General features: G+C 35.8%; 2 protein-coding genes across 3 annotated transcripts; both read right to left on the reverse strand.

Annotated features, from left to right (window-relative positions):
- Positions 1-1,629: 1,629 nt before the first annotated feature.
- Positions 1,630-20,158, reverse strand: LOC145613436 (amino acid transporter AVT6A-like). 2 transcript variants are annotated; one of them, XM_081668538.1, is made up of 6 exons: positions 19,651-20,158; positions 19,346-19,504; positions 6,291-6,494; positions 3,169-3,634; positions 2,399-2,444; positions 1,630-2,174 (listed from the first exon to the last, which is right to left on the reverse strand). In XM_081668538.1, exons 1-6 carry the CDS (start codon positions 20,084-20,086, stop codon positions 2,082-2,084), a joined length of 1,404 nt encoding a protein of 467 aa, XP_081524664.1. In that variant the 5' UTR covers positions 20,087-20,158; the 3' UTR covers positions 1,630-2,081. The 2 variants fall into 2 exon arrangements, with proteins under 2 accessions (XP_081524664.1, XP_081524665.1); XM_081668539.1 differs by having other exon boundaries at positions 1,630-2,444.
- Positions 20,159-21,803: 1,645 nt separating this feature from the next.
- On the reverse strand, positions 21,804-25,181 carry LOC145613437 (uncharacterized). Its single transcript, XM_081668540.1, has 4 exons — positions 24,858-25,181; positions 24,387-24,585; positions 23,908-23,994; positions 21,804-22,477 (listed from the first exon to the last, which is right to left on the reverse strand). Exons 1-4 carry the CDS (start codon positions 25,079-25,081, stop codon positions 22,322-22,324), a joined length of 666 nt encoding a protein of 221 aa, XP_081524666.1. The 5' UTR covers positions 25,082-25,181; the 3' UTR covers positions 21,804-22,321.
- Positions 25,182-25,705: the final 524 nt, after the last annotated feature.

Genomic DNA, 25,705 nt, shown 5'->3' on the forward strand with positions numbered 1-25,705 from the left:
GTTGTTCTATCGACTGGTTTACTACTTTTCTTGTCACTGGTGTTTCACTATTTCCGGCCATAATTGTCGCTATCTTTTGTGTGAGGTTCTTAGGCGATAGAAGTGATCAATGTCCCCTCCTTCTAGCGCCAAATTGTTTCTGTCTGGATCTGATCTCCCAAGAACTCGGGCCTGAGATCCTGATACTCCTATCGGCAAGCTGAGAACCTACACAATGAGAAGAAGTTAGCTAACCCCGGGGTGATCCGGGGATAACCACTCCGATGATAAAGTCATAATGTGTTTAAGAAGAAAGGAAGATAAGTATGAGAGAGAAAGTAGAGAGAGAGAGAGTAATTAATGCCCTCATTAATGAGGTCTTACCTACTATTTATAAGGACTTTCCTTGATAGGTGGCTCTCAACCATGCAAAGCTTCTTGATCTAAGCGTCAAATTTTCTGTTGCCACGTGCCGAATTCCGACAGGCCGATATGTTTACTTTGTGATACATATCAGCGTATTTTTGCAATTATTCTAGGCTTGATCACGTGTTTCTTCAGGATGTCGGCCTTGCCTACATATCATCCCATACAATAAATATTAAAATTGTACAAATCGAGACGAATTTAACAAGATCCCACATGGCTATATTTATGTTTATGTATAAATTGTCAAAGCTAGTCAAAGTGAAACACATGAATAGTGTAAAAGTCAAATTGTTGCGATTATAAAAAAAAATAGAAGAAGTATATGGATTTAGATCTGAAAATTTAATGACTGTGATTCTTTAAAAAAAAAAAAAAAAAAAAAAAAAATCAATTCTATTGTTTGCTAATAATGCTCATCGATGAGGTAATGCATACAAGAAAAATTAACTATTGCTATAAACTAATTTTAGTTATTTAATTATTTTGATAGTAATTATGCCTTTATTTTCGTTTTCTTATATATTTTTTTGATTAATGTAGTTAATTAGGATTAAGTTTGGGTGTACTGTTAATAATCAAAGTTTAAAAAAGTGTATCAAAAATAAAAGTCAAAACCTAGAGTGTACCAATGATAAATTCCCTTTAATTTTAGAGTTAGCATACATAAATGTTAAGATCACACACGCAAGGTTGGTTTGAATAAGGTGAAGAGAATAATTAAGATATAGGGTCTTATGACCATGCTTTATTCGACTACATATAAAGTAAATAATTAAGATAATAGGGTCTTATACTTGTTTACTTTTTACAGGAAATTGCATGTAATGCCATGTTATTCTTACAAAAATTGACTGTTTTTTTAAGTTATGTTAAAAAAAATTAAAAATAAAAAATAAAAAATCCTACATGGAATATTATAAAGCTACACATTAAGATAAATTCAACGAAATTTCAAATGACTTGTCAAGATTGTTGAACTAAAAGTGGTAAATGATGCAAAAATTACTACATACAATGGTGGTAGTGTGGAGCACATACAAAAGAAACACACATAATATGGACTAGAAAAAATGAAGGAGATGAAAATTCAAGTGATGAAGAGAGATAAAGAGAACACAATTCAAAAACTTGTTCGTGTTATACTGTTGGATGAAATTTGTTGCACAATTAAACAATGAAGGAGAGATAAAGAAAAAATGAAGGAGATGAAAATTCAAGTGATGAAGAGAGATAAAGAGAACACAATTAAACATTATGCTGCACAAATGAAATTTGTTAGTGTTACACTGTTGGATGATAGCACATTCACCTTTTGTTACTTGCTAAGACCTCTCGTATTCCACTGGAATGATACAGAACATACTTCCAAGTATTCCTATGTCAATAATCCTATAATCCACAAAATCAGCCTAATTGCAAACAGATTGGCATAAACCAATAATGATGTTTCAATATGCTCTTTCTTCTTTACCTCCGTGCTTCTGTAATTCAACTACTTTGTACTTCTATATGAATATCTCAGGTTATTCACCTGGTTTTTTTTTTTCTTTATAAAAATAAATAATTAAATAAATATATAAACAAAATAATAACCTCCTTTTCAGGCACCAGTCACCAACAGATGGTGTTCTTCAGTAAAATATGCAGAATTTTTCTCGTAAGTACTCCTCTTGTTACTGGTGCTGCACAAATGTTGCTGTTATGTTAACAATCCAAAAACCCATCTTGCAATCTTCTGAATCTTCTTTCAAGCCCAATTGAATAACCTTTTTGAGACAAGGTTCCAGGTATCAGAGCAAGAAGAAAAGTTGTTTCCTGACACAAATTTACGTAATCGTGTATCATCAAGGAGCATAGTGCTAAATAGTGTTGTGCCCAGATTAGAGGAATCCATTAGAGCTCAAAATTCATGCTCATTATTGGTCACGAGGCTATATATGTCACTTGTAATGGCCACAGTACTTGATAACACTGCTAACGGAATCATTACCCATGATAAAAATCTATCTTTCCTTGTTGCAATGCCGTGGTTGTCTCTGCAAGAGTACAAAATTTCATTAAAAAAGGGCAGGAAATGGATCAGAGTTGAAAGCAAATTGGAAAGAACAGAAACCTAATTTGATAACTCCTCCACAACTCCACAAGATTACACATTTCCTTTTCACTCCAGGATACAAGCCATGCTGAATTTAGCATATAGAAGTCAGGTGACAAATCAATTTCCACAGGCGTCAAGCAAAGAGACCAAATCATGAGCCGTATTACTTATTACTTATAGACGTACAAGTACATATCAAAGTGTCAAACATGCCAAGGAATCAATCTTGGACACGGACCTTTCCAAGACCACTGGTGCAATGACATGACATTTATGGAAAATAATCCAGTACTAATGACAACCCCGTCAACTCACCTTACAACCACATATACACAATTCTGATTGACTTGATTAGATGTTTTGGCTAAAAGTTAAAACCCTCACATTCAAGCACATCCATGACTTTCTTTCATTTTCTTTCTAAAATTTTGTTTTCACTACCTGGTAGATAAATATATCTGTGGTGTAAGGGTGGGAATCCAAAAGGTATGCGAGGATTCCATACCCTTCGGAGTGTTGTGTCCAACAGGGGTTGAACTGCTGAACTGTCTAACATAGATGATAGATCAAAAGTCAAGAATAGTCCAATGTTCCTGATGTACCAAACCCTGCCCCTTTGAAAAAATCTTCTACCAATTACAAGTAAAAGGAGCATCACTCACCTAAGGGCAATTGCAGCTGGTATGATGTATCCAACAGATATAGTAGCAGTAGCACCGGTGAACTGAAATGCATCCCAGATGCTAGGGACATAGTTGGCACCCAGAAATATAAAACCCATTAGGCATGCAGTCAATGAATAGAATCTTTTATTATCATATACTATGGGTATGGCATGTGGAAATAACAGCCCATCCACATTGAGACGAAGGGAGTAGAATACAATGGGGAACACAAGCATCAAGTGGACACCATAACTCACTCTAATCACATCATCTAATAGTGAGCTATATGGAATCCCAAGGTCTCCATCAAAATTAGCAAGCACATCGTCCAGTGTCTGTTCCCCAAACAAAAGAAAGCCAAAAAAACTGGTGGCGACATACACAGAGGAACACAACATGAGTGACGCTTTAACAATTGCCTTCATTTGAGAAGGGTCTGTAAGTTCGTTCTCAATGGGATGCACTGAAAAATAAGTAACACACAAATCAGTTTGGGATCATACTTCGAAGAAACACTAAGCAACAATGTTTCATGAAGTCTATAAAAATCATGTTCACAAGATTTTTCGATAAATAAAGCACTAAGCCATGTTTGTTCCATGACATATTGGATTCGACAAAAATAGTGTTCCAGCAAAATGAAATGAAAGAGAATAACATAAATCTAAGACTTGGTAAGTTGGTAGACTAAAATTTAGCAAGCATTATCTTCAGATGATTTAGCAAGAAAGCAAGTACAAACATGGTAAATTGAAATTTGTTTTTCTCATAGCTCGTATTAATTGATTTTATCCATTGGATCATGACATGTGTGACTTCTGCTTCATTTTCTTTGAGCATTAATGGAGGTCTGGAGGGATTTTTTTCAGGGCAAGAGAGGCTTGAGGCAAGGAGATCCCATGTCTCCCTTGCTCATTGTGATATGCAATTATGCATGGAGTATTTGACTAGGATTCTTCAGTGTGTGGGGGAAAGCAGAAACTTCTCTTTTCACACAAAATGTATAAGTTTGAAACTAAATCATCTGGTTTTTGCAGATGATCTGATTTTGTTTAGTAAAGGGGACAAAGATTCAGTTGAGTTGCTTATGAGAAGCCTTGCAAGTTGCAACTTTTGCTGCTGCCTCTGGTTTAGTTGCTAATAATGGGAAATCAATATCTACTGCTGCAATATCAGTCCTAGTACTAAAAAGGAGATTATTCTAAATTCTGGTTTTAAGGAAGATTTTCTCCATTTTAAGTATCTAGGGGTGAATGTTAGTTCTAGACAGAGTAAGACTAATTGTCAGATCTTGGTTGACAAAATCACAGCAAGAATAAGGCCTTGGGGTTCTAGAACCTTATCTTATGCAGGAAGAGCTCAGTAAATTCAGTTCTGTTAGCTTTGCACTCTTACTGGGATGGTATCTTTATCTTGCCAAAGAGTGTGATCAATGGTATTATTACTATTTGTAGAAATTTCCTTTGGGATGGGAAATCGGTTTGAAATAGGACCCCTCCCATTGCCTGGGATATTATCTGCAGGAGTAAGGGACAGGGAGGTTTAGGAATTCATGATTGTCAGCTCTGGAATCTAGCAGCCTTGGGGAAGTAGATTTGGAACATAGCAACTAAGCAAGACAGTATTTGGCTTAGATGGATTGATCATTTGTATATGAAGAACAGAAACTGGAAAAGAGTTCCTTGTGCTAAATCTGCTAGCTGGAACTGGAAGCAGATCTGGCAGCTCAAGGAAAGATTTAAAGTGGGTTACAGAGGTCAGAAATGGCTAGCAAATGAGAAAGGGTACACAGTTGCTAGTGGTTACAAGTGGCTGAAATCTGACACGCCAAATGTTCCCTGGTGTGATTGGATCTGGAATCGTTTCAACATCTCCAAACATTGTTTTGTTGGGTGGATGATTCTCTAAAGAAGGATCAGGGTCAAGACAAGGCTAGCTCACTTTGGAATTTTGCCTGAGGATGTTTGCCCTTTATGTGATCAGCATGATGAAACAGTGGATCACTTGTTCTTTGAGTGCCATTATAGTCAAGCTTGTGGTAAGGCTTTGGGTCAGGTGATAGGCATGCAGAATCCAATTTCTCTGGATGATTGCAATTCCAAGCTACTGGTAGATTCAAGAGAAGAGTAGCTCAGAGCTGCTACACAGACATACTGGGATAAGTGTTTGCAAAGTCCTCATAAGGTGGTAAAAAAACTTGTTATGGGACATCTATCAAAGATTGATTCAGGTCATGCCAAAGAAAACAAACAGGAAGAATAGAGAATGGATTAAGAAGCTTGTTGCTTAGTTCTTTTTCTTGTATGGGGTTTTGGGTTGTTCTGTTTCTGGGTAGGAGTTGTTTTGTTTGGTGTTTGAGGGGCTTTGTATTAATATAAATGTTTTTTGGTGATTAATAATATTTTTTACCTTTTTTCAAAAAAAAAAAAAGAAAGGAACTGCAGCATGACAAGCCAAAAGATACTTAAAAATGTTCTCTACGTAGCATGACCCCTCATAGGGGTTGTTATTATAGTGTTTTTGGCAATGAGCTACCCTGCATAATTACGTTATGGTATGGCTAGGTTAGCAGTCTCCCCCCCCCCCCCCCCAACACACACACACACACACACCGGGCTCTATATTTTCTAGTTCTCCAGGGAACTAATGCATATTTACGAAATCTGCAATGGTTCCTAATTCAATAGTTGAGATATCTAAAGCCAAAAAGATAAGAGAGTTGTCTCTCACCCATAACTTACATCATTTCATCCAATGTGGTAACTCTAAAGCTCTAACAAGTTTTTCCAACTACGCTATGGAGTCTTGAGAAATGGAGATATGTTTGGCATTGCTACAGCAAGAGCAAAGGATGATGTTCTGAATCAAACAAGGGTCAGCATCACTAACTTGTAATTTTACCACAAGCCTTAAGCATAAACACAAAAAATTTGTTTAATTACAGCCTTGTCACCACATTAACATATAAAATAATTTAATCAATAGCCCTTAGAGGCCAATAATTCCAAATAAATGATAAGGCAAAGAGCATAGTGCAGATGTTACCTACAGCTATGTATCATAGGTAGAGAGAGATAAAAACAACTTATCATAGGTAGAGAAAGATAAAAACAACTTACCGTTGTGGTGGCAAATATATGCAGTCACTAAAACTGGAATAGTCGTAAATAGCTTCCAGAATGAAGCTTGGTCCACTACTTTGGGAAACAATGGAGGCATATTTATGGTCCCCTCCAACAATTTTACAATAGCTACTCCAGCTGTAATTGCAACGAATACAATAGCCAAACCCACAGACAAGGCTGATGTATACCTCAGTGAATCTAGAAAATCAGAAAGGAAAAAAAAGGAATTAGAAACACCCAACTACTTACACAATAAAAATATTACATGCACGACAAGTTCAGCAGTATCATTTTAGTGCAAACAGAGCAGCTGTACGAACCAGCATTAACAAGGCCCAAAGAGAAAAAAAAAAAAAAAACCCGACAATAAAAGCCAAAAAATCAATTTGCTTCCAAAATATTACAAGATAGACCAATTTACGAAATCTAAGTATCTAACTGTTTTTTAATACTAATTTCCGAAGTAACCTTTGTTCCTAACTAGTACATATCTCTATCAATAGTTTCAAGACAATTTCTTGAATATCCACTCTAATCTGAAGTTTAAATTTTCTTTTCAGAGAGCACCAAGGTACCAGTTCATCTTGGGTGGGATTAAGTATTACTACTAAATTGGCTCAAAAACAAAAGGGAAGGGATAAGGCAGAAATTGGGTAGTAATAAAACAAAAGTAGAGGAGGTACAGAGAGTTATATTGCCTATTAAGAGTGCTGAAGAGAGAAGTAAAAGAGAGAGAATGTGGACAATATATAGTATTATTACAGACGCATTTTAGCATATATAAAAATTTCAAGCAAAAAAATATCTTTTTTTTTTTTGAATTTTCACTTTAAAAATCGATCTATATTTGAAAAGATTTAGCTTATTCATTACAGAAAGGGGGCATTCCTCCAAACTGCTCATTGCTGCTAAAACATTCTTATCAACTGACAACTACTGACAAAAGAAGCCAATATCCATCCTTAAATCTCTTTACTAAATATCAAATGTAAAAAGATAAAAACTATTAAAATCTTTTGATCATAAAATAGATAAAAAGGATACGATTTCTGAGTTCTTTACCTAAGTCAAAAAATGCACTTCACTAATAATATTTGTCTTAACTTCACCAAGCTGAATTTTTCATGACATCACCAGAGAAAGATTTGTGTATTACATAAAATATGTTGTCCTATGTCCTATGCTACAGTATAAATCTCTTTAAGTGTTCATTCACTTTGATGCACTTAAGCATCAATTATTCAATTGTATATAATGTACACAATACAGTTTCAATTTGTTCCCAAAGAAAATTCTTCTCTTTTCTCACGAAAAAACTCTTTGCAACATGTCAAGTTCAAGCTTCTCCTAAAAAATTTCAAGTACTACGTACTTCGTTATTTGTAATGTTTAATGGCAATAGACGAGTGGGAAATCTGGCAACATGATTCTCATCTGGATCTCTTTGCATGTTGCAGTTTCTTGTGCAAGTTTAGAACCTTCAGTTTCATAGTTGATTCCTCCAATTGGTCTAGCACTCTAGCCTAAAACAAATTTTCTTCTCAAAACTAATCTCATATGTCATTTGAATAAAGTATACAATTAACCAAATCCACTTTATGAAAAAACGAAAAACCAACAACAACAACAACAATGAGAGTTTACCATGTAATCAGTTTCAATCATCTCCCTATTAACAATAAATTTATGGATAAATTGTATTAGTAAGAACAATGATTGATCTCTCCGATCTTCATTATATTCCTTTGAAAACACAGGGAATTGCTTGGATTCAGTTTCTTTAACAACACAAGGTTTGTCTCCTTATTATAAGAGATCAATATCAAATGATTCATCAACATAGCTAAAATCATTCTTCTTGATAGTGGCATTCAAAAATTAGCATCTAGCTCATATAGAAAATGGCAACATTGTAATGATGTATTGATGTGGTTACATCTAAGATCAGTAATACATTGACTAAGGACATCGCACATCGGAAAGAGTATTTTACAAAAACGAGTTGTGTGAGAGATTTGGCAAAAACCAATGATGCACAACTGTAACAAAAGTAAGAAAAGCTCATTAAAGGGATCAGATATTAACTGTGGCTATTTCAACCATATTAAGAAGTAATAGTTAGAATATTTGGATTGTCCCTACTGGCTCTTGCATTGCACTAGTAAAATGCTAAGAAAATAGCAACATATGAGCACTGTTTACTCACAATATATATGCCTCAAGTGCTTGTGCTAGAATTTCAACTCTCTGAAATGGGTACAAACACGACACTTCATAAGATTTTTGCTTATTCAAGCTTTGAAAAAAATAAATAAATAAAAAATCTCAGTCTCTTCTTTCAGTGTGGAATCTTCTACTACGGTGTTTTACAAACAACACAAATCCAGATTTGGTTCTGGTTGGAATTAAGGAATTAATAACAATTCTGGAAATGGATTTTTTTTCTTTTTTTTTTTTAAAAAAAAATATAAAATAAAAAAATAAAAAAGAGCTCTAATTTTTCCTATAAGATTGCAAGCATTCTACTAAAAGATTATTTATATTGCATTCAAAATAGAAGTTTGCCAGAAACAAGAGGAAGGCTGTTATTGTGCAATCAATGCTCTTAAAAATCAGCCAGTGTCAGCATATTCAGAAAGGGGTCTTGACTAGTGACTAGAAGTCTTGCACAATTCTTGTTTTTATTATTGGGAGCAGTATCAGACTATCAGTCCACTCTTCTCAGTTAATATCTAACATTTTCCATATCTCATAATGGTGATCAAAAGCACAAGAGCAGGTAATTGCCGTAGTCCACTCTTCTCAGTTACGGAGTAATATCTAACATCTTCCATTTCTCATAATGGTGATCAAACCACAAGAGCAGGTAATTGTCGTTGTTTAGCTTCACACAAGTGGATCATAGACAGTGATCTCTGATCATATTTCACCATAGTTCATTTGATTGTCAACCAACATAAACCTTATTTACCTAGTACAGCTACTATACAGAATGTAACAAAAGCTTCTGTCCAGCAGCTGTTATTAATGAAATTTACCTGAACTTATTTTGAGTACTTCAAGTGTTACACCTTATTCACCTCATTTACCTTATTTTTAGTACATATTTACCTCATTTATGCCAGCAAAATAACCAAAAAATTGCAATTAAATGTTGTTTGTACACCTTCTCAATGTCTAATTCAGCCTATTCAGGTTCCTTTAAAATGCATTCTTGTAGCTCTTGGGAGGGGACCTTATGGAAAAGACTGCAGATCATGAATCCCCGAACAGAGAGAAGCACTTAAAATTTAAAGTTGTGGCCTAGATAAGATTTTTTTGTAGTAAACTATTTATTGTTCAGTTTCATGGATTTCATCTTCCTATTGACTGACTGGATCTGTTTCAGATACATAGGTATACAAAACTTCACATTTTTTTCTTATTACCAATTCCTTAAAGGAAGATTTCATCTACATTCTTTCAGTTCCTTGTTTATATTGATATATAGGGTCCTTATCGTAATTTTACATTGTTACTCGTCATGGCTACCCATATTTTCTTACCATATAAGATAATAAACTGATTTTTCTAGAGGCACTTAAATCTTAGCTGCCACACCTTTGATAATGAGGTCACCAAAATCTATCTTCAGTTTTTGACCAAAACTAAAAAAATCATACTACCTCCGTTACATATTATTTGCAACGATTAGACATTTTCCCTCACTACTTTATGTCAAATCGTTGCAAATAATGTGTAACGAAGGTAGTATGAGGTCCTTCACAAACAATGTCATCTAAAAATCTCTTCAGCATTTGCAAACTTTCAACTTTCCAGCAACTTTGAAAAAAGACATAATATTGACCATAGGATGGTAAGACTATAGTTTCTTAGGCTATCCTCATGAAAGGGCTTCGAGCATTGAAACGTTCAGAATCTTGAAGCTACATTTTTTGTTTGTTTGTGTGTGTGTGTGTGTGTGTGTTTTATCAATGCCCTAAAGGAAGATTTCACCTACATTATTTCAGTTCCAGCTTCATGAATATGCCAGTATCTTTGAAATATAGGGTCCATATACTAATATTACATTGTTACTCATAATGGCTACACATATTTTCTCACCACAGTAACTGATTTTCTAGAGGCGCTTAAATATTAGCTGCCACACACTAGGTTATGATCCAAGATCAAGTAAACCACTTAGAAGCTCCATGGATCAAGAACCGGTTGCCCTTATGTTAGAAACTCTTGGATTCAGTCCATTTTCTCTTAAGCCTGAATTTGTCACTTTGCTCACTTGGGAGATCACTTGAAGCCACAATGGAGTGTGCATGGCCCATTTACTATTTTGGGCTATATAATTAAGTTTGATTTATCTTTTATTTAAGTTGTAATAAGGCTTAGAGGAGTTACTAACTTCCTCTCTTATTAAGCCATAAGTTTATGTGTGATTAGGAGTTATTTTTTTTAGGAAGTGTGATTAGGAGTTATTGTAATTCTTAATTCCTGTTTTGTAACTACCCATTCAAATAGGTGTTACAAAGAAGTGAATTAAGAGTTAGAGTTTCATTTAGTTTTCGTAACCGTTGAATTAAAGTCATGGTTTTAGGAGATGTTAAGTGGTAACTATTCAGTTACCTTGCTGCCCATATTTCCTATATATAGGGAGCTAATAATAAGAGAATGACAGCTTTTGATCATGGATAAAAACCGAGTGTTTTAGCATTTTGCTTTGAGTTTGTCTTGAGTTAAAGTGTTTCCTTATAGCTTTGAGTTTGTTCTTGAGTTATAAGATTAAGGTGAACTTTGAGTGTGTCTTGAGTTCTTGCCTAAGTTCCGTTTTGGTTGTCTATCCTGTTTCGTGAATTTTCTAGTTTAATTCAAGAGTAACCCGTTTTAAAAAGTTTGAATCCATCAACCTATATTCGGGTAGGTGTATTTAGACTTAAGCTTTGGTGTGGGCTTATTAAAGAAAAACGAGTTTTTGGTGGTTTAGAAAAACTCTGGAATTCGATCAGTTTTTTTCCGTCAACTTTGTGGGACGATATCTTGGTTGTCTGGAAGCCAAATTGAGTAATTCTTATTTTGAAATTGGAACCCTTTAAGAGTCTTAAGGTATTTTTGTATTTGTTTTTGCTTTCTGTTTTCAGCAATATTCATCATTTGTAATTGCAATAGTCTAACAAAATAGTGAAAAAAAAAAAAAAAAAAAAAAAAAAAAAAAAAACCTGGTGGAGAGGAGCTTGCTAGAATGATACAAGCAATCACTGAAAAATTGGAGAGTTTAGAGAAAAAAAAAACAGAAGAAAGTGAGGAAGAAAAGGCTAGGGAAAACACGAGGATGGATACTATGTCTGACATGCTTTTACAAGCCAATAGAAAATTGAAAAGGCTGGAAAATGAGGATGTGGGTGGTAACAATCTTAGGCAGTTTGATGAAGATAGGGGAGTTAAGATTGACTTAACTGAATTTGATGGGGGGCATGATAGCGGGCCTTTCTTGATTGGGTTAGGCAAATTGAAACTGCATTTGAGTATAAGGGGTTCGAAGATAACAAAAGATTCAAATTGGCTGTCCTTAAACTAACTAAACTTGCTGCCCTATGGTATGAAAACCTCAAGGCAAATAGAAGGAGAGAGGGAATTGACTCATGGGAGAAATTGAAAAAGAAAATGAGGGATAATTGGTAAATAAGGAGTATGAACAAGAACAATACCTGAAATTGACCCATCTTTCCCAAGAAGACATGAGCGTAGAAGATTACATTAAGGAGTTTGAGAAGTAGTGTTTAGTTTGTGATTTGCAAGAGAAGGAGACCTTCAAAATCGCTCGTTTTGTAAAAGGTCTTTCGAAGAGTATTAGTCAAAAGGTGGAAGTGACTCGTTTTGTAAAAGGTGGAAGTAGTGTTTAGTTTGTGATGTTTGCAAATTGGGTTTTCGTTACGAAACTCAATTAAAAGAAGAGAGGCCCAAAACCTCTTCTTTCAAAAGCCCTATGAAATTTACTCCTACTTACTCAAAGGGGAGTACGATTCAAGGTGGTTCCCTTCAAAATAAGTCTTCCTCTTCTGGTTCTAAGTTTAATAAGGGGAAAGAAAAGGCCGTAATCACACCTAGTGAACTTGCTACTAGGAGAAAATGTTTCAAATGTCATGGTAGAGGACAGCTTTTGAGTGTCCAAGCAAAATGTGTTGACTACCTCGCAATATGCAATATTTGACAAAGAGAAGAAAAAAAAATCTATAATTTTGTTGCACAAGAGGAAAATGAAGAGTTTGATGAAAAATATGGTGAGGATATTCCTTCGGAGAATGAAATGAATATGATGGTGGTTCGAAAGATTTTGTTTAGTGAGCCTGAAATCGATGAAAGGCAACGAAACAACTTGTTCCATACTAGAAGCAAGATTGGTGAGAAGACTTGAAATGTGATTGTTGATGGAGGTGCACAAACTGATATAATCTCTTCGGAAGTCGTAAGTAAGTTGAAGCTTACTACTAGAGATCATAATGAGCCTTACAAGTTGAATTGGTTGAATGATGGCACGGGAATGAGAGTGAAAAAGCAAGCTTTGGTGACCTATTCCATCGGCGGCTTTGAAGACGAGAGGTGGTGTGATATATTGCCAATGGATGTGTGCCATTTGTTGCTTGGAAGACCGTGGCAATTTGATCATAATTCGAAGCATAAAGGTAGATCTAATGTGTATATTGTTACTACTAGAGATGGTAGAAAAGTTAGATTATTGCCTTTACCTCATAAAGTTGCTAAGAAAGAACGGGAGAAAAGCAACTATCTTGTAACTTGTAATGAATTTGAGAAAATAGTGGAAAAGAATGGGGGGAGGGTATGCTTTGGTTGTGAGGACCAAAGATGAGTTTGGCACTACTTGTAATAAATCATCCGCACTAAATGATTTACTAGAAGAGTACAAAGATGTGTTTCCCGATGACTTGCCTAATGGCCTTCCACCTGTAAGGGGCATTGAGCGACTTGATTTCAAGAGCACTTTTGCCAAACAAGGCTGCCTATAAGTGTAATCCGGAGGAAAGTAAGGAACTTGAGAGGCAAGTGAATGAATTAATTGACAGAGGCTATGTGAGGGAGAGCCTTAGTCCTTGCGTCGTCCCGGCACTCTTAGTACCAAAGAAAGATGGTACTTAGAGAATGTGTGTTGATAGTCATTCCATTAATAACATAACGGTCAAATATCGTTTCCCTATGCCTCGTTTGTATGCTTGATGAGTTGAGCGGTGCCTTAGTATTTTCCAAAATTGACTTAAGGAGTGGTTACCATCAAATGAGAATTCGAGAGGGGAATGAGTAGAAAACAGCTTTCAAAACAAAGCAAGGGTTGTATGAGTGGTTGGTGATGCCATTTGGGCTTTGCAACGCCCCAAGCTCCTTCATGAGATTCATGAATAAAGTCCTCCGTCTTTTTCTTAATGATTTTATTATTATTTACTACTCCCTACGTTTTTAAATACTTGCTCCACTTTCCATTTGCGGCCGTTTTTAGATACTTGCTCCATTTCCTTTTTTGGAAAGCTTTTATAATATTTAATTAATTTCTCTCACCTAGTGGACCCAACATATATTCTCTCTCCTCCAATTCTCTTTACTACTTTTGCTTTCTACAATTTTTTATTCTTCCACCAACTCCACTACCTCCATATTTTATTACTTTCTCCAATTTCTCCTAAAACTCCGCGCATTGAGAAATGGAGCAAGTATTTAAAACGGAGGGAGTAGATGATATTCTTGTACATAGTAAAAACAATGAAGATCATGTAGTTCATTTTAAGGAGGTTGTTTGAAAAATTGAGGGAGGTGAAGTTGTATGGTAAGCTTGAGAAATGTGTATTCATGACTGCTAGTGTCGTATTCTTAGGGTACATTGTAACTGGAGAGGGGGTATATGTAGATCCGAAAAAGGTGCACGTGGTTCAATCTTGGTTGACTCCAACCAATGTTCACGAAGTTAGGAGTTTTCATGGCCTAGCCTCATTCTATAGGCAGTTCATAAAAACTTCTCAACTCCTATTACAAAATTGACAAATAAAGGTGATTTTGCATGGAATGAAGCGACACAAAAGGCCATTGAGAAGGTCAACTATCTTCTTTGTAATGATCTTGTACTTGTGCTACCAACAAAGTGTTTGGGGTGGAGTGTGATGCAAGAGAGATTGGGATAGGTGTTGTTTTGATTCAAGAGAAGAAGCATGTGAGTTACTTTCGTGAGAAGTTGAATGGGGCAAAGTTGAACTATTCAACTTATGATCGTGAGTTCTATGCCATAGTTAGAGCACTTGATCATTGGTTTCACTACCTTAGACCAAAGCCATTCGTTCTTCATTCCGATCACGAGGCTCTAAAGTTCATACATGGGATACAAAAGCTCAACAAGCAGCATGCTAAAAGGGTGTAGTTTCTCCAATCATTTACTTTTAGTTCCAAATACAAAGATGGCAAGAGTAATGTGGTGGCTAATGCATTGTCTCGTCGAAACTACTTGCTTTCCATGGTGGATGCTAAGATCTTGAGTTTTGAACAACTTAAGGACTGTTACAAGGATGATCCCGACTTTACTAGTGAGACAAAGAGTCCTACCAAGGATTTTGTGTGGCAAAATGAATACCTCTTTAAAGGTAACAAGTTGTGTGTTCCAAAGAATGGGGTACGGGATTTGTTGGTGCGGGAAGTCCATAGCGGGGGTTTGGCCGGACATTTTGGGATTCAAAAGACTCTTGATATTGTAAGTGAACACTTCTAGTGGCCTAGAATGATCAAAGATGTGACTCATGTGGTTGTGTGCTACTTGTCGCTGGACACTTCACTAAAGGTCTCTACACTTCATTGTCGGTCCCAAATGCTCCATGGGAAAGTGTTAGTATGGATTTCATTGTGGAGTTGCCACGAACGCAAAGGGGAATGGATAGCATCATGGTAGTAGTAGATAGATTCTCTAAGATGGCACATTTTGTAGCTTGTGATGATGCAGTGAAAGTGCTTCAACAAAATTGTCAAACTCCATGACATTCCTCGAAGTATAGTATCTAATAGGGACTCTAAATTCCTTAGTCACTTTTGGAGGACCCTATGGAAGCTTGTGGGTACCAAGTTGCTATTTAGTAGCTCTCATCATCCCCAAACTGATGGGCAACGGAGGTTATTGATAGAATTTTGGGTACTTTGTTGCGTGGTCTTGTAAGCAAAACGCAAAAAGATTGGGACATTAAACTAGCCCATGCAAAGTTTGCTTACAATAGGGCTCATTCATTAACTACATCACGTTCTCCTTTTGAAGTAGTTTATGGCATGAATCCTTTTGCTAAAAAAAGAGTGGAAACTTTTCAAAAAACCTGTGAGCAAGTGAAGAAAAGAATTGAGGAGATGAATAAGAAATACCAAGAGCGAGCCAATAAGAACCGCAAACAACCTATTTTTCAACCAGGGGACTTGGTATGGTTACATTTAAGGAAAGAAAGATTTCCTAAGTTACGCAAAAACAAGCTCATGCTTCGTTTTGATGGTCCTTACAAAGTTCTCGAGAGAATCAATGATAGTGCTTACTAAATTGAGCTTCCCGATGAGCTGATGGATGTGAGTGCTACTTTCTGGGGAATTATCTCCTTACTTGGATGATGCAAATATGAGGTCAAACTTTTCTCTAGAAGAGGAGAATGATCCAAGATCAAGCAATCCACTTAAAAGCTCCATGGATCAAGAACCGGTTGCCCTTATGTTAGAAACTCTTGGATTCATTCCATTTTCCCTCAAGCCCTCACTTGGGAGATCATTTGAAACCCACAATGGAGTGTGCATGGCCCATTAACTATTTTGGGCTATATAATTAAGTTTGACTTTATCTTTGATTTAAGTTGTAATAAGGCTTAGAGGAGTTACTAAATTCCTCTCTTATTAAGCCGTAAGTTTAAGGGTGATTAAGAGTCATTGTAATTCTTAATTGTTGTTTTGTAACTACCCATTCAAATAGGTGTTACAAAGAAGTGAATTAAGAGTTAGAGTTTCAATTAGTCTTTGTAACCGTTGAATTAATGTCACGGTTTTAGGAGATGTTAAGTGGTAACTTTTCAGTTACCTTGCTGCCCATATTTCCTAAAAAAAGGGAGCTAATAAGAAGAGAATGACAGCTTTTGATCATTGATAAAAACCGAGTGTTTTAGCATTTTGCTTTGAGTTTGTCTCAATAAAAAAAATGAGAAATGGGGCACAAAAAGGTCTTTATTGAAAAGGGAGTTAAAGTGTTTCCTTATAGCTTTGAGTTTGTTTTTAAGTTATAAAATTAAGGTGAACTTTGAGTGTGTCTTGAGTTCTTACCTAAGATCCCAGAACTTTGACTGTGTTCTTGAGTTTTAGTTGTCTATCACGTTTTGTGAGTTTTCTAGTGTAATTCGAGAGTAACCCATTTTAAAAAATTTGAATCCATCAACCTACATTCGGGTGGGTGTATTTAGACTTACATCAGGTTATAATGTCACAAAGTTCTATCTAGACCAAAACAAAAAAGTTCAATAAGGTCCTTCACAATTAACGCTAATTAAATATCTAATTAGCATTTGCAAACTTTCAGTTGCTGTGGTTTCCAGCAACTTTGAAAAAGACATATCATTAACCATAAGGTGGTAAGCCTTTGGATTCTTGGGCTATCTTAACGAAAGGGGTTAAAGCCTTGAAACATTCAGAATCTTAAAACTCAATATCCTCTGCTCCAGATCAACGCACACTTAACAGAAGTTGATAGCATCGCACGAAAAATTCTGCCACATAGTTTCAGTTTGACTGTATCGCAAGGGGATTTTTGCCAAAGTCGACTGGTTCAATATAAGCATTTCAAAAACCTGAGATTTCAGCCAAATTAGATGTTTTAACCCTCGCATTGAACATTGCATCCCGTTTTTCACTCAAAAAAATTGTTATTTAGAGATAAAGTGAAAGATCCCTATGTCTCCTCAATAGTGGCTCTAAGTCTAAGCCTCTAATAATAGTCTACTCTAACTTATCTAATAGTGTACAATTATTATATAATCCTACAAGAATTTGTGTATCGTGACAGCAGCAACACAGTCTGCAAACAATGCATCATTTAAATCTCCCACAATCACAACCAAAATTATATATTAATTATTTTAAAAGTTGATAGAACCAATTAGAGGTTGTTACAAGAGTGATGTGAATCAAGAGGCTAATTCTTTTGAAGGGCCCAAAACACTTTTAGAAGGTCCAAATAACTTCGTTATAGACTGCCCAAACAATGAAATAAACAAGGAAAGGTCCACAAGATCAATAGAGAAAGAAGAAAGCTTGATCGCCAAGGAAGGAGGTGTGCAGCAGTTCGATTCCGGCGAGGTTGACGAAGGCCACGCGCCGAGATGGGGCCCACGCGCCACCTTCCCGGAACCACCTTGAATCCAGCTACAACCTGAGCCGGCGCGTGAGGCAAGGGGCGGTGCATGTGTGGTGGAACGACGGCGACATGAAATGGAAGAAATTTTATACTTAGTTTTTTAGAGTTTTGCTTGCAAGTTTAAGTTTTTACCTTTCACTTGAAAAGGTTTTTCTTGGTTTAAGCACTTAGGATGAAGTTTATTTTCTGCTATTTAGTTGCTATAAACTTCCTAAGTATATTAGGAAAGTTTTTAGTTAATTAGAGTTTGTTTAGGATTAGTTTTCCTATTCTATTTAGAAGTAATTTCCTATTTTGTTAGGATACTTGGGGGACAAGGTTAGGGGTTTATCCTAATCTTTGTAGGGATGGAATTAGCTTATTTTTAGTCTATAAATAAGGGATTTTCGTGGCCTTTAGAGTCACTGAAAATCAGATTGATAATTTTATTTTGGTTTAACTTTGTTTAAACTTTCTTTGCTAGTTTTTAATTCAAGGAGTTGTTTTGATAATTAGAACGTGCAATTCTTAGTTCTAGGAGTAGTCTAAGATTTGTTCATCAAAGTATCTAGTTCCAGGAGTAGTCCTAGATAATTTGATTAGGCATTGAATCCGTTCCAGGAGTGGTCGTTTTCAAGGTCATATCCGGTTACTTTCATTCGTTTTTGGTTCGAATTTCTTATCAAGAACGAAGCTTTATTCTAATTGTGTGATTTTAGATCTTTTATTAGGTTAAAGGGCTTTAATCCACATCAAAGAGGTAATCAGCTATAACACAAGTAACATCAGTTGTGTTTTTATTTTTTATTTTGAGTCTTAACTCTCCAGAATTTTATTTTTTTTTCGGTAAATAAAAGAAAATCCATAATCTTAACTCTCCAAAATAAGAAATATTTATTATTTTCTCACACAAAAATATTTGCATCATGTAAAGTTCAAGCCTCTAATACTGCAATGAAGAATTAATTGTAATATGCAACAAATGCACCATCTAAAAACATCATAGAAATCATAACCATTATCCCATTACTCTCTTGTTGAGAGTGGGATTAATGAAGAGACACCATTGCAATAACAGAATTATTTAGTATCATTCTAGAATCTGGTATTTTATGAGACTAATGACCATGTTATTTAGTATCAACTACTCTTGCTGTAACCAGGCCACATCAAGGTACCACAAGATCTAAACAAAACCGGCATCTATTCAGAATTGGTAATCTCTTAGCACACTTAATGAATAGCCTACTCTAATTTAATACTAGTTCTGTTGCTTTTTACACCAGCCCCATAGAAAAAAGATTCTAGATTACGCTTTACATTTCTAAAACATAAAGTTACACGCTACAATCTGTAAAAAGTTAAAATGCCTGTTAAGATAACAATAACCTAATCTCATGATAAAGACTGTAAAACATGTGGTCAAATCATTTTGGTTACCTTACACCTCAAAAGCAACTAACTTTTACTACAATCATAATGCCAATGCTGTGACAAAGACTAAGTACTTGTGTATGATATGTCTTTCGAATCCCCCTCCCCCATTTGTAACTAATAGAGTATGTATCAACATCGCAATCATAAATCTAATTTGCCTTGCATTAACAAATGACTAAATAAGTAATTAAATCAGTCAAGCAAAAAAGATGGGAATACTCACCGACACGCTTAAAAGAAATGAGAGGCGCAATAACAAAACATGTAGTGAGAAGGAGCCAAAGTGAGCGTGACGTCCACCACCAATGTTGTCCAAACCATTCCTCCATTAATCCTTTATGGTGTACTAATCCCTTTGTCGCCGTTCCCGCCAACACATCTCCTGTTTCCCAATAGAAACAAATGAAATTCAAACCAGCAATCAAATCAAACAAGCAAAACACCAATCAAGTCGCAATTATGTACTGATTCTGTGAAAATTCATTATAAAATCAATTAAATTCCCTTAAATGAGAATTAGAATAGTACCAATAATGATCAAATAGACCACAAGTAGCCCAAGATTGTTGACGATAATGCAAACTTGCGAGATAGTACGACCGAAAACACCGAAAGCATCGCCAGCGACAGAAGAGTAAGAGGTAGACTTAGAGGCCTTACTGAATCGAAGAATCATATTGATTGAGAATTCAGTCATAAAAGCGGCGAGGATGATTAGGGTTACACCGGGAATAAGGCCAAGCTGCTTGAAGGTTGCGGGGAGAGCCATGATTCCGGCGCCGACAATGGTGGTGGAGAGATTGAAGACGGCGCCTGAGAATGAGGCGCCGTCGAAGCCTTCGGCGTGTTCGGGGGTGTGAGGGTGGTGGTGTTTGTCGTAGTAATGGTGTTTTTCGGGGAGAAGTGGGGTTTTTGGGCTTCGCCGGAATTTGCGATCGCCGGCGAAGGCGGAGGTAAGGGACATTTTGGAAGGGGGAGAAGAGATAGGGTGAGAATTTAGTGAAAGTGGGGTATTTGAGCGGGAAGGGATTTTGGGTGATTAATGCGGGGTTTGTGGAAGGATGACCAATTAGTGGTGCCCGCGTGGATTTATGGAGTAGAGATAAATTGGTCGGATTATAAAATGAAGGTCTTTACTTAGAAATGTCAATGAGTCTGATATTTAGCTTTTTTGAGTTACATTTTATGAGTAATGCTCAAGCTTATATGTCAGCAAGTACTTGTAATAACATGTTTGAGCTAGATTTGATAAGAAATGTTCATGCTCAATTCAGCTTTTGATTTGTCTTTCCGGATTTAATAGCAAATTTTAAAGGGTCTTAACCCTTAATGTCTTAATGCACGTGGCATCTAAAGGGCTTTGAGATATTGGGTCAATTAAGGGCTTTTATTCATGACTAGGGTTGTTCATCGGTCCAAGATCGGACCGAAGACCGAAAATTAGAATTTTAAGAACTGAAGACCGGACCGATTTAGCTAGGACCGAACCCGGACTGGACCAAAAGAATCGGTCCAAAACCCGGACCGGACCGCTTTGGACCGATTTAAGAATTTTTTTAAAAAGAATACTAAATTTTTTTATAAAAAAAATCGGTCCGGTCCAAGACTGATTTTTATAGGGTTTGGGCCGGACCGGACCGAAGACCGAAAAAATGAATTTCAAGACCCGAAGACCGGACCGCTGGTCCGGGGTTCGGTCCGGGGTGGTCCGGTCCATTTTTTCGGTCCGGACCGATTTATGAACACCCCTATTCATGACCCATTAATATCAAAGAAAAACTAAAGAGCCATTTGTAAAATAGATTTTTAGAACAAATAAAAGCTTGAAATTCTCATTTCCAATATCGCTTTCTCCCCTTTATGATTTTCTAATGGAAAAAAAAACCCCAAAAGTTTTCAATTTTTCAATTGATAAATATATTAGGAAACTGGGTATGTGTGTGGATTAATAGAGCATGGTTTATGTTTAGTAAAGATGGTCATGAGGTTTTTATTCAATGAGATTTGGTGTACAAATATGCAAGTGTAAAAAGGACACAAGTGGCATATAGACTAAGAATTTGTGAAAAATTAAGTGATTTTAGGGCAACACCACAACATTCCTTGACTTATATAATAGAGATATATAGTTATCACTTTTATATTCTCTTATATCCTACTAAGGGCCTGTTTTCTTACGTTGAAATTCAGTTCAGTTCAGTTCAGTTCAGTTCAGCTGAGTTCAGTTCAGTTCAATTCAGTTCAGCTCAATTCAGTTCAGTTCAGTTCAGCTCCTAATTTCCTTCTCTTATAAAATATTCATTTCAGTTCAGTTCAGTTCAGTTCAGCTGAATTCAGTTCAGTTCAGTTCAGTTCAGCTGAGTTCAGTCAATGAGAACAGGCCTAAATTAAGGTTTACATTCTAATTCAACAACCTTGCACTTTTTTTTTCCCCCTTTCTTTTTACGGATCAACCTATCCAAATCATTATGGGGTTCCTCCCGAGTCCCAACAATTGTAGAATGTTACCCCTTCCTACAACATCACTAACTCTACAACAGTTGACAACTGCTGTTAATAGCTATTTCTAACCATTGTTTTTTGACACAAAAGGTAGCATATATTACTTGGGCATAGCCCTAATAATTACAACTTAACATTCAAAGAAGTGCGTAAAGCAAAATGCACTCTTCGACCCCCATAGTAACAAAAGTATCTTAAAACATAAGCAGTAAAATTGTTCATTAACCAAGCATAAGATAAAACATTACAGACAGAGTAGAAAAAACTAGGGAGCTGGTGAAGCTTGTAATGCCTTGATATCTTCTTCATATGCAGCAACAGCACTGGTAGGAACTACATAGTGAAGAGTATGGCCTATACTCACAATCATACTCATAGCATATTTCTAACCATTGTTTAATGACATTGTTGTAGTAGTTATAGGGGCTGGAGTAGGAGAAGATAAAACAAGTTTGTTACATCTATCAAGTACAGTGTCAGATAAACACTGTTGATAGCTATTTCTAAACATTGTTAAGCTTGTTAGCGAGCTTTGCATAACATAGTCTTAAACATCCTAAAACCACTACCGCAGCAGCTAATTTTGGTCAGAATTTAGTAACAGTCAGAATGCGGAAACAAAACAAGATAATTTTCTAGTGTGACTTGTGAATTGAGTATTGGCACAAATCTTTGACAATCATCCTAACAGCAAGAGTTAAGCAGACTTTTTTCTTTTTCTCCCTGAAGATTTCGTTGAAGAATCTTGCAGCACCTTTGCAGAGGAAGCAGTCAATTTAGCTCCAACAGCAGAGCTCCAGAGAGCCCTTTCCACATCCGATGCAGTGAATTGCTCTTCATCTGAACTTAGTTCCTGAAATGACAGGCAATTAACCAATTGATAAAGAAAACTAACATATGCAATGAGGACAGACGCCAAGAAGGTTAAGTTATTCAAAACCTTTAATATATGTATTTTGATTTTAAGGTCGAAACTTATGGAGACAACAAATCAATAGCAAACTCATTGCTCCGCCATGACTATAAAAGGAGACCCCAGAAGCATCTTTTTAGATGAACTACATGTTAACCCATTGCAGTATATTGATAATTGATAATGTGTAGCATAGACAAATAACTGGAAGAGCAGCAAGTTCAACTCAAAATTCACAACGCGGAAGTAGCTGAATAACTTCTATCACGAATTTGTCATGTTAATCAAGTCGTATAGTGGAATTTCTTTTATATAATTTTCTATGATAGACAGCAAGTCAGCAAGTACTCAGCTTATTTATATAATTTTTGCCAAGAATCAAACAATAGTATTGCATCATGATGAATAGGACTTGGATTTCTATGCGGCGGAAAAGAATCAAAACTAAAACACAGAGAACTTATAGAAGTTTAGATAGGAGTTGAAAAGATAGGAGATAGAACAAGAAGGAACTCAGGAAGATTTAAAGTTGAAGAAACAAGATTTCAAATATATTCAAAGGAACAAATAGACTCAAATGTCACATGAAAGATATATGATCTTCATTTACAAACATTTAAAACAAACATATTGCTACATTACAACTTTACAAGATATACTCCCCCCCCCCCCCCCCCCCTCTCCCCACCCAAATAATTTAAAAAATATAAATAATAACAATAAACTACTACTGTAGTCTATATGATTAAGAGATTCACGGGATACTGGAAAGGATGGGATTACAGGAAACAAGTTTAAATGAGTAATCTCTTCAATATTGTTCACATGGAATAGAAATAAGATTATTACTGTCGCTTATGTGAATTCACATTGACAATCATCTCCTTCATATATTGGTTGATATTAGACTTAGATATTCATATAAGGCAAGATCACTTGTCAATTCTTATAATAAATCATACAAGATGTTGGACAACTGCATCAGTTTAAGGATTCTTCCAATGGTCAAAGATGCACGTATATATTCCCCTTCATCACCAAACCATGTTTTTTTAATTGCCATCATCATCAAAATATATATGAATGCAAAAACGAAATCTGATACTCAACCAAAACACTATAACATGACTGAGTATCAGAATATTGATCTCAGCATCAAGACTTATATGTAATCAATCTTTGTATATTTTTTAAAATATACTTATTGTGACTTAGTCAAGTCAATCCCCCCCCCCCTCTCCTCAAAGACAGATCATACTCAATTCTTATTCTTATTAATCCTACTTCGTACTTAATAGATCATCGAAAAATTGAAAACTATACTAACCAATCACTCGAGCAGCATTAAAAAATTAACATAGAACACCAACCTTTGCCTTCTCCCTTAGCTTGTTGGCTAGCAAAAGATATTGTTTCAACGAGTAATCTTTTGATTGACCCAACACAGCTTCCATAGCCTAAAGATTAACCATAAAACACATAATAAGTAGCCTAACAACCAAAAATCACACATTTTTATGCTAATGGTAACAAAAACCCAACTATATAAGTTTACAGGCAAAAAATTAAAATGAAAATTTCTGCTAAAGTCATGTAGCACTGCATATTTGTTCCACACTACTACACTTCAAATTCAGTTAGAATCATTTAGTTCGAAATTTCAGCATCGATTTTTTTTTTTATTTTTACACACTTTAGGATACCTTTGTTTGAGCTAGAACCTAAAACGTGAATGATCTTATAAGTACTAAATGCATTAATAATCCAATAATCTGCTAGACTAGCGTCTGAAAATTGTTATAGAACATCAATTTACATGACAAAGGTTTTCAAATATACATCACCATACCTCATCAGACATAAACGGGGCAAAATCAGGGGCATACGCGGCTAGGATAGCAGAGGCAGTGGCTGGCCCGATACCTTTAAGAACCGTAAGTTCCGAAACGGCTTTATATAAATCATCAGGAAGAGAAAGAAACGCTTTTTGAGACGCCGACTTCACAACTTCTTCATCAAGTGCCGCCACAAAACCCAGTAACCTTGGTCTGAAAAAACAAGAGAAATTTAGGGGGGAAAAAAAATCAATAACAATAACTTTAGCGGGATTTAATCTCAAATCTTGGGTACCACCCTAAAACTTTAACCAACTAATAAATTTTTTTGTGTTTAGATAGCCACAAAGGCGAATGATGAGAATCAATTCCAGAATCTTCTAAAATTGGAAGAAACTTTAACCACCCGAGAAATTTGATCTCAAGTCTTGGGTACCACCCGAAAACTTTAACCAACTACTGGTAATAATAATAAAGCGAGTTACCTGAATTTGCCGCGGGTGAGCTTCCATTGCATAAGGGAGTGGAGCTCGGATTGGGTGAGGTAAGGAGTAGGGAGGCGAGAATGAATGAGTGAAGGAAGTTGAGTACGGTAGAAATCATCAAGGGAAACAAGATTGGGTTTGTTAAGACTAAGAGAGACAATGCGAGATTGGTAGGAAGTTAGAGCCTCTTTCCAGATCTTCACATCGTTGCATTTCAACTCCATTTTTTCAATTTTTGCTGCTTGTTTTTGGGTTTTTCTTTGGGGTTTTGGTATAATTGGCGGTCTTTCAAAGAAGTGTTTCCAAGTACGATGATTTTTGCGGGAAATTTTTTTTTTTTTTTTTTTTTTTTTTTTTTTTTTTTTTTGGAGAATGAGAAGTTTGAGGATGAGGTGTTAATTATTTAGAAAAAAAGGATGAGGTGTTAATTCGGGTGATATGATAAAATCATAAAATTGATGTGTTCGGGTGGGTCATGTTTATTTTAAATATGGGTCTACTAAATTATTATGTGGCATATAAGTTGATATTTAAATCGGCTTTTACTCGGGTTGTATTTGGATCATGTTGGTTGGATCAATTTTGACACCTCGAATAATCAATAATGTTTCATAATGAGAGATGCTAATTCAAGTGTATGGGTCGAGTTTAAATTGTGTTCAAGTCAGAATCCAGTTAGGTTTTGATCGAGTCAACGCACTCAAGTCATATTTTATTAGGGTCATATCATGTACAGAGTAATTGGACTTATTTACACAAAAACGCGAGCCGACTTTGGGTTGGGCCTTGTCTAGGTTAGTTCATGTTGACTCATGTGGAGTAAATGATATTGAAGTATTTTTATTTAC

This window comes from Chenopodium album, chromosome 25 (assembly GCF_948465745.1).
Source record: "Chenopodium album chromosome 25, dcCheAlbu1.1, whole genome shotgun sequence".
Taxonomy (NCBI): domain Eukaryota; kingdom Viridiplantae; phylum Streptophyta; class Magnoliopsida; order Caryophyllales; family Amaranthaceae; genus Chenopodium; species Chenopodium album.

Bases quoted from the DNA above. Each gene is read 5' to 3' on its own strand.
- LOC145613436 (XM_081668538.1), bottom strand. From the start codon at position 20,086: ATGTCCCTTACCTCCGCCTTCGCCGGCGATCGCAAATTCCGGCGAAGC. The intron at 19,505-19,650 runs GTACTATTCTAA...ATTGGGAAACAG, and splicing joins GGTCTATTTGATCATTATTG to GAGATGTGTTGGCGGGAACG. The intron at 2,445-3,168 runs GTGAGTGATGCT...GTACTCTTGCAG, and splicing joins CCAGCTGCAATTGCCCTTAG to AGACAACCACGGCATTGCAA.
- LOC145613437 (XM_081668540.1), bottom strand. From the start codon at position 25,081: ATGGAGTTGAAATGCAACGATGTGAAGATCTGGAAAGAGGCTCTAACT. The intron at 24,586-24,857 runs GTAACTCGCTTT...TTGTTTTTTCAG, and splicing joins CTCACCCGCGGCAAATTCAG to ACCAAGGTTACTGGGTTTTG. The intron at 23,995-24,386 runs GTATGGTGATGT...GTTAATCTTTAG, and splicing joins CCCCGTTTATGTCTGATGAG to GCTATGGAAGCTGTGTTGGG.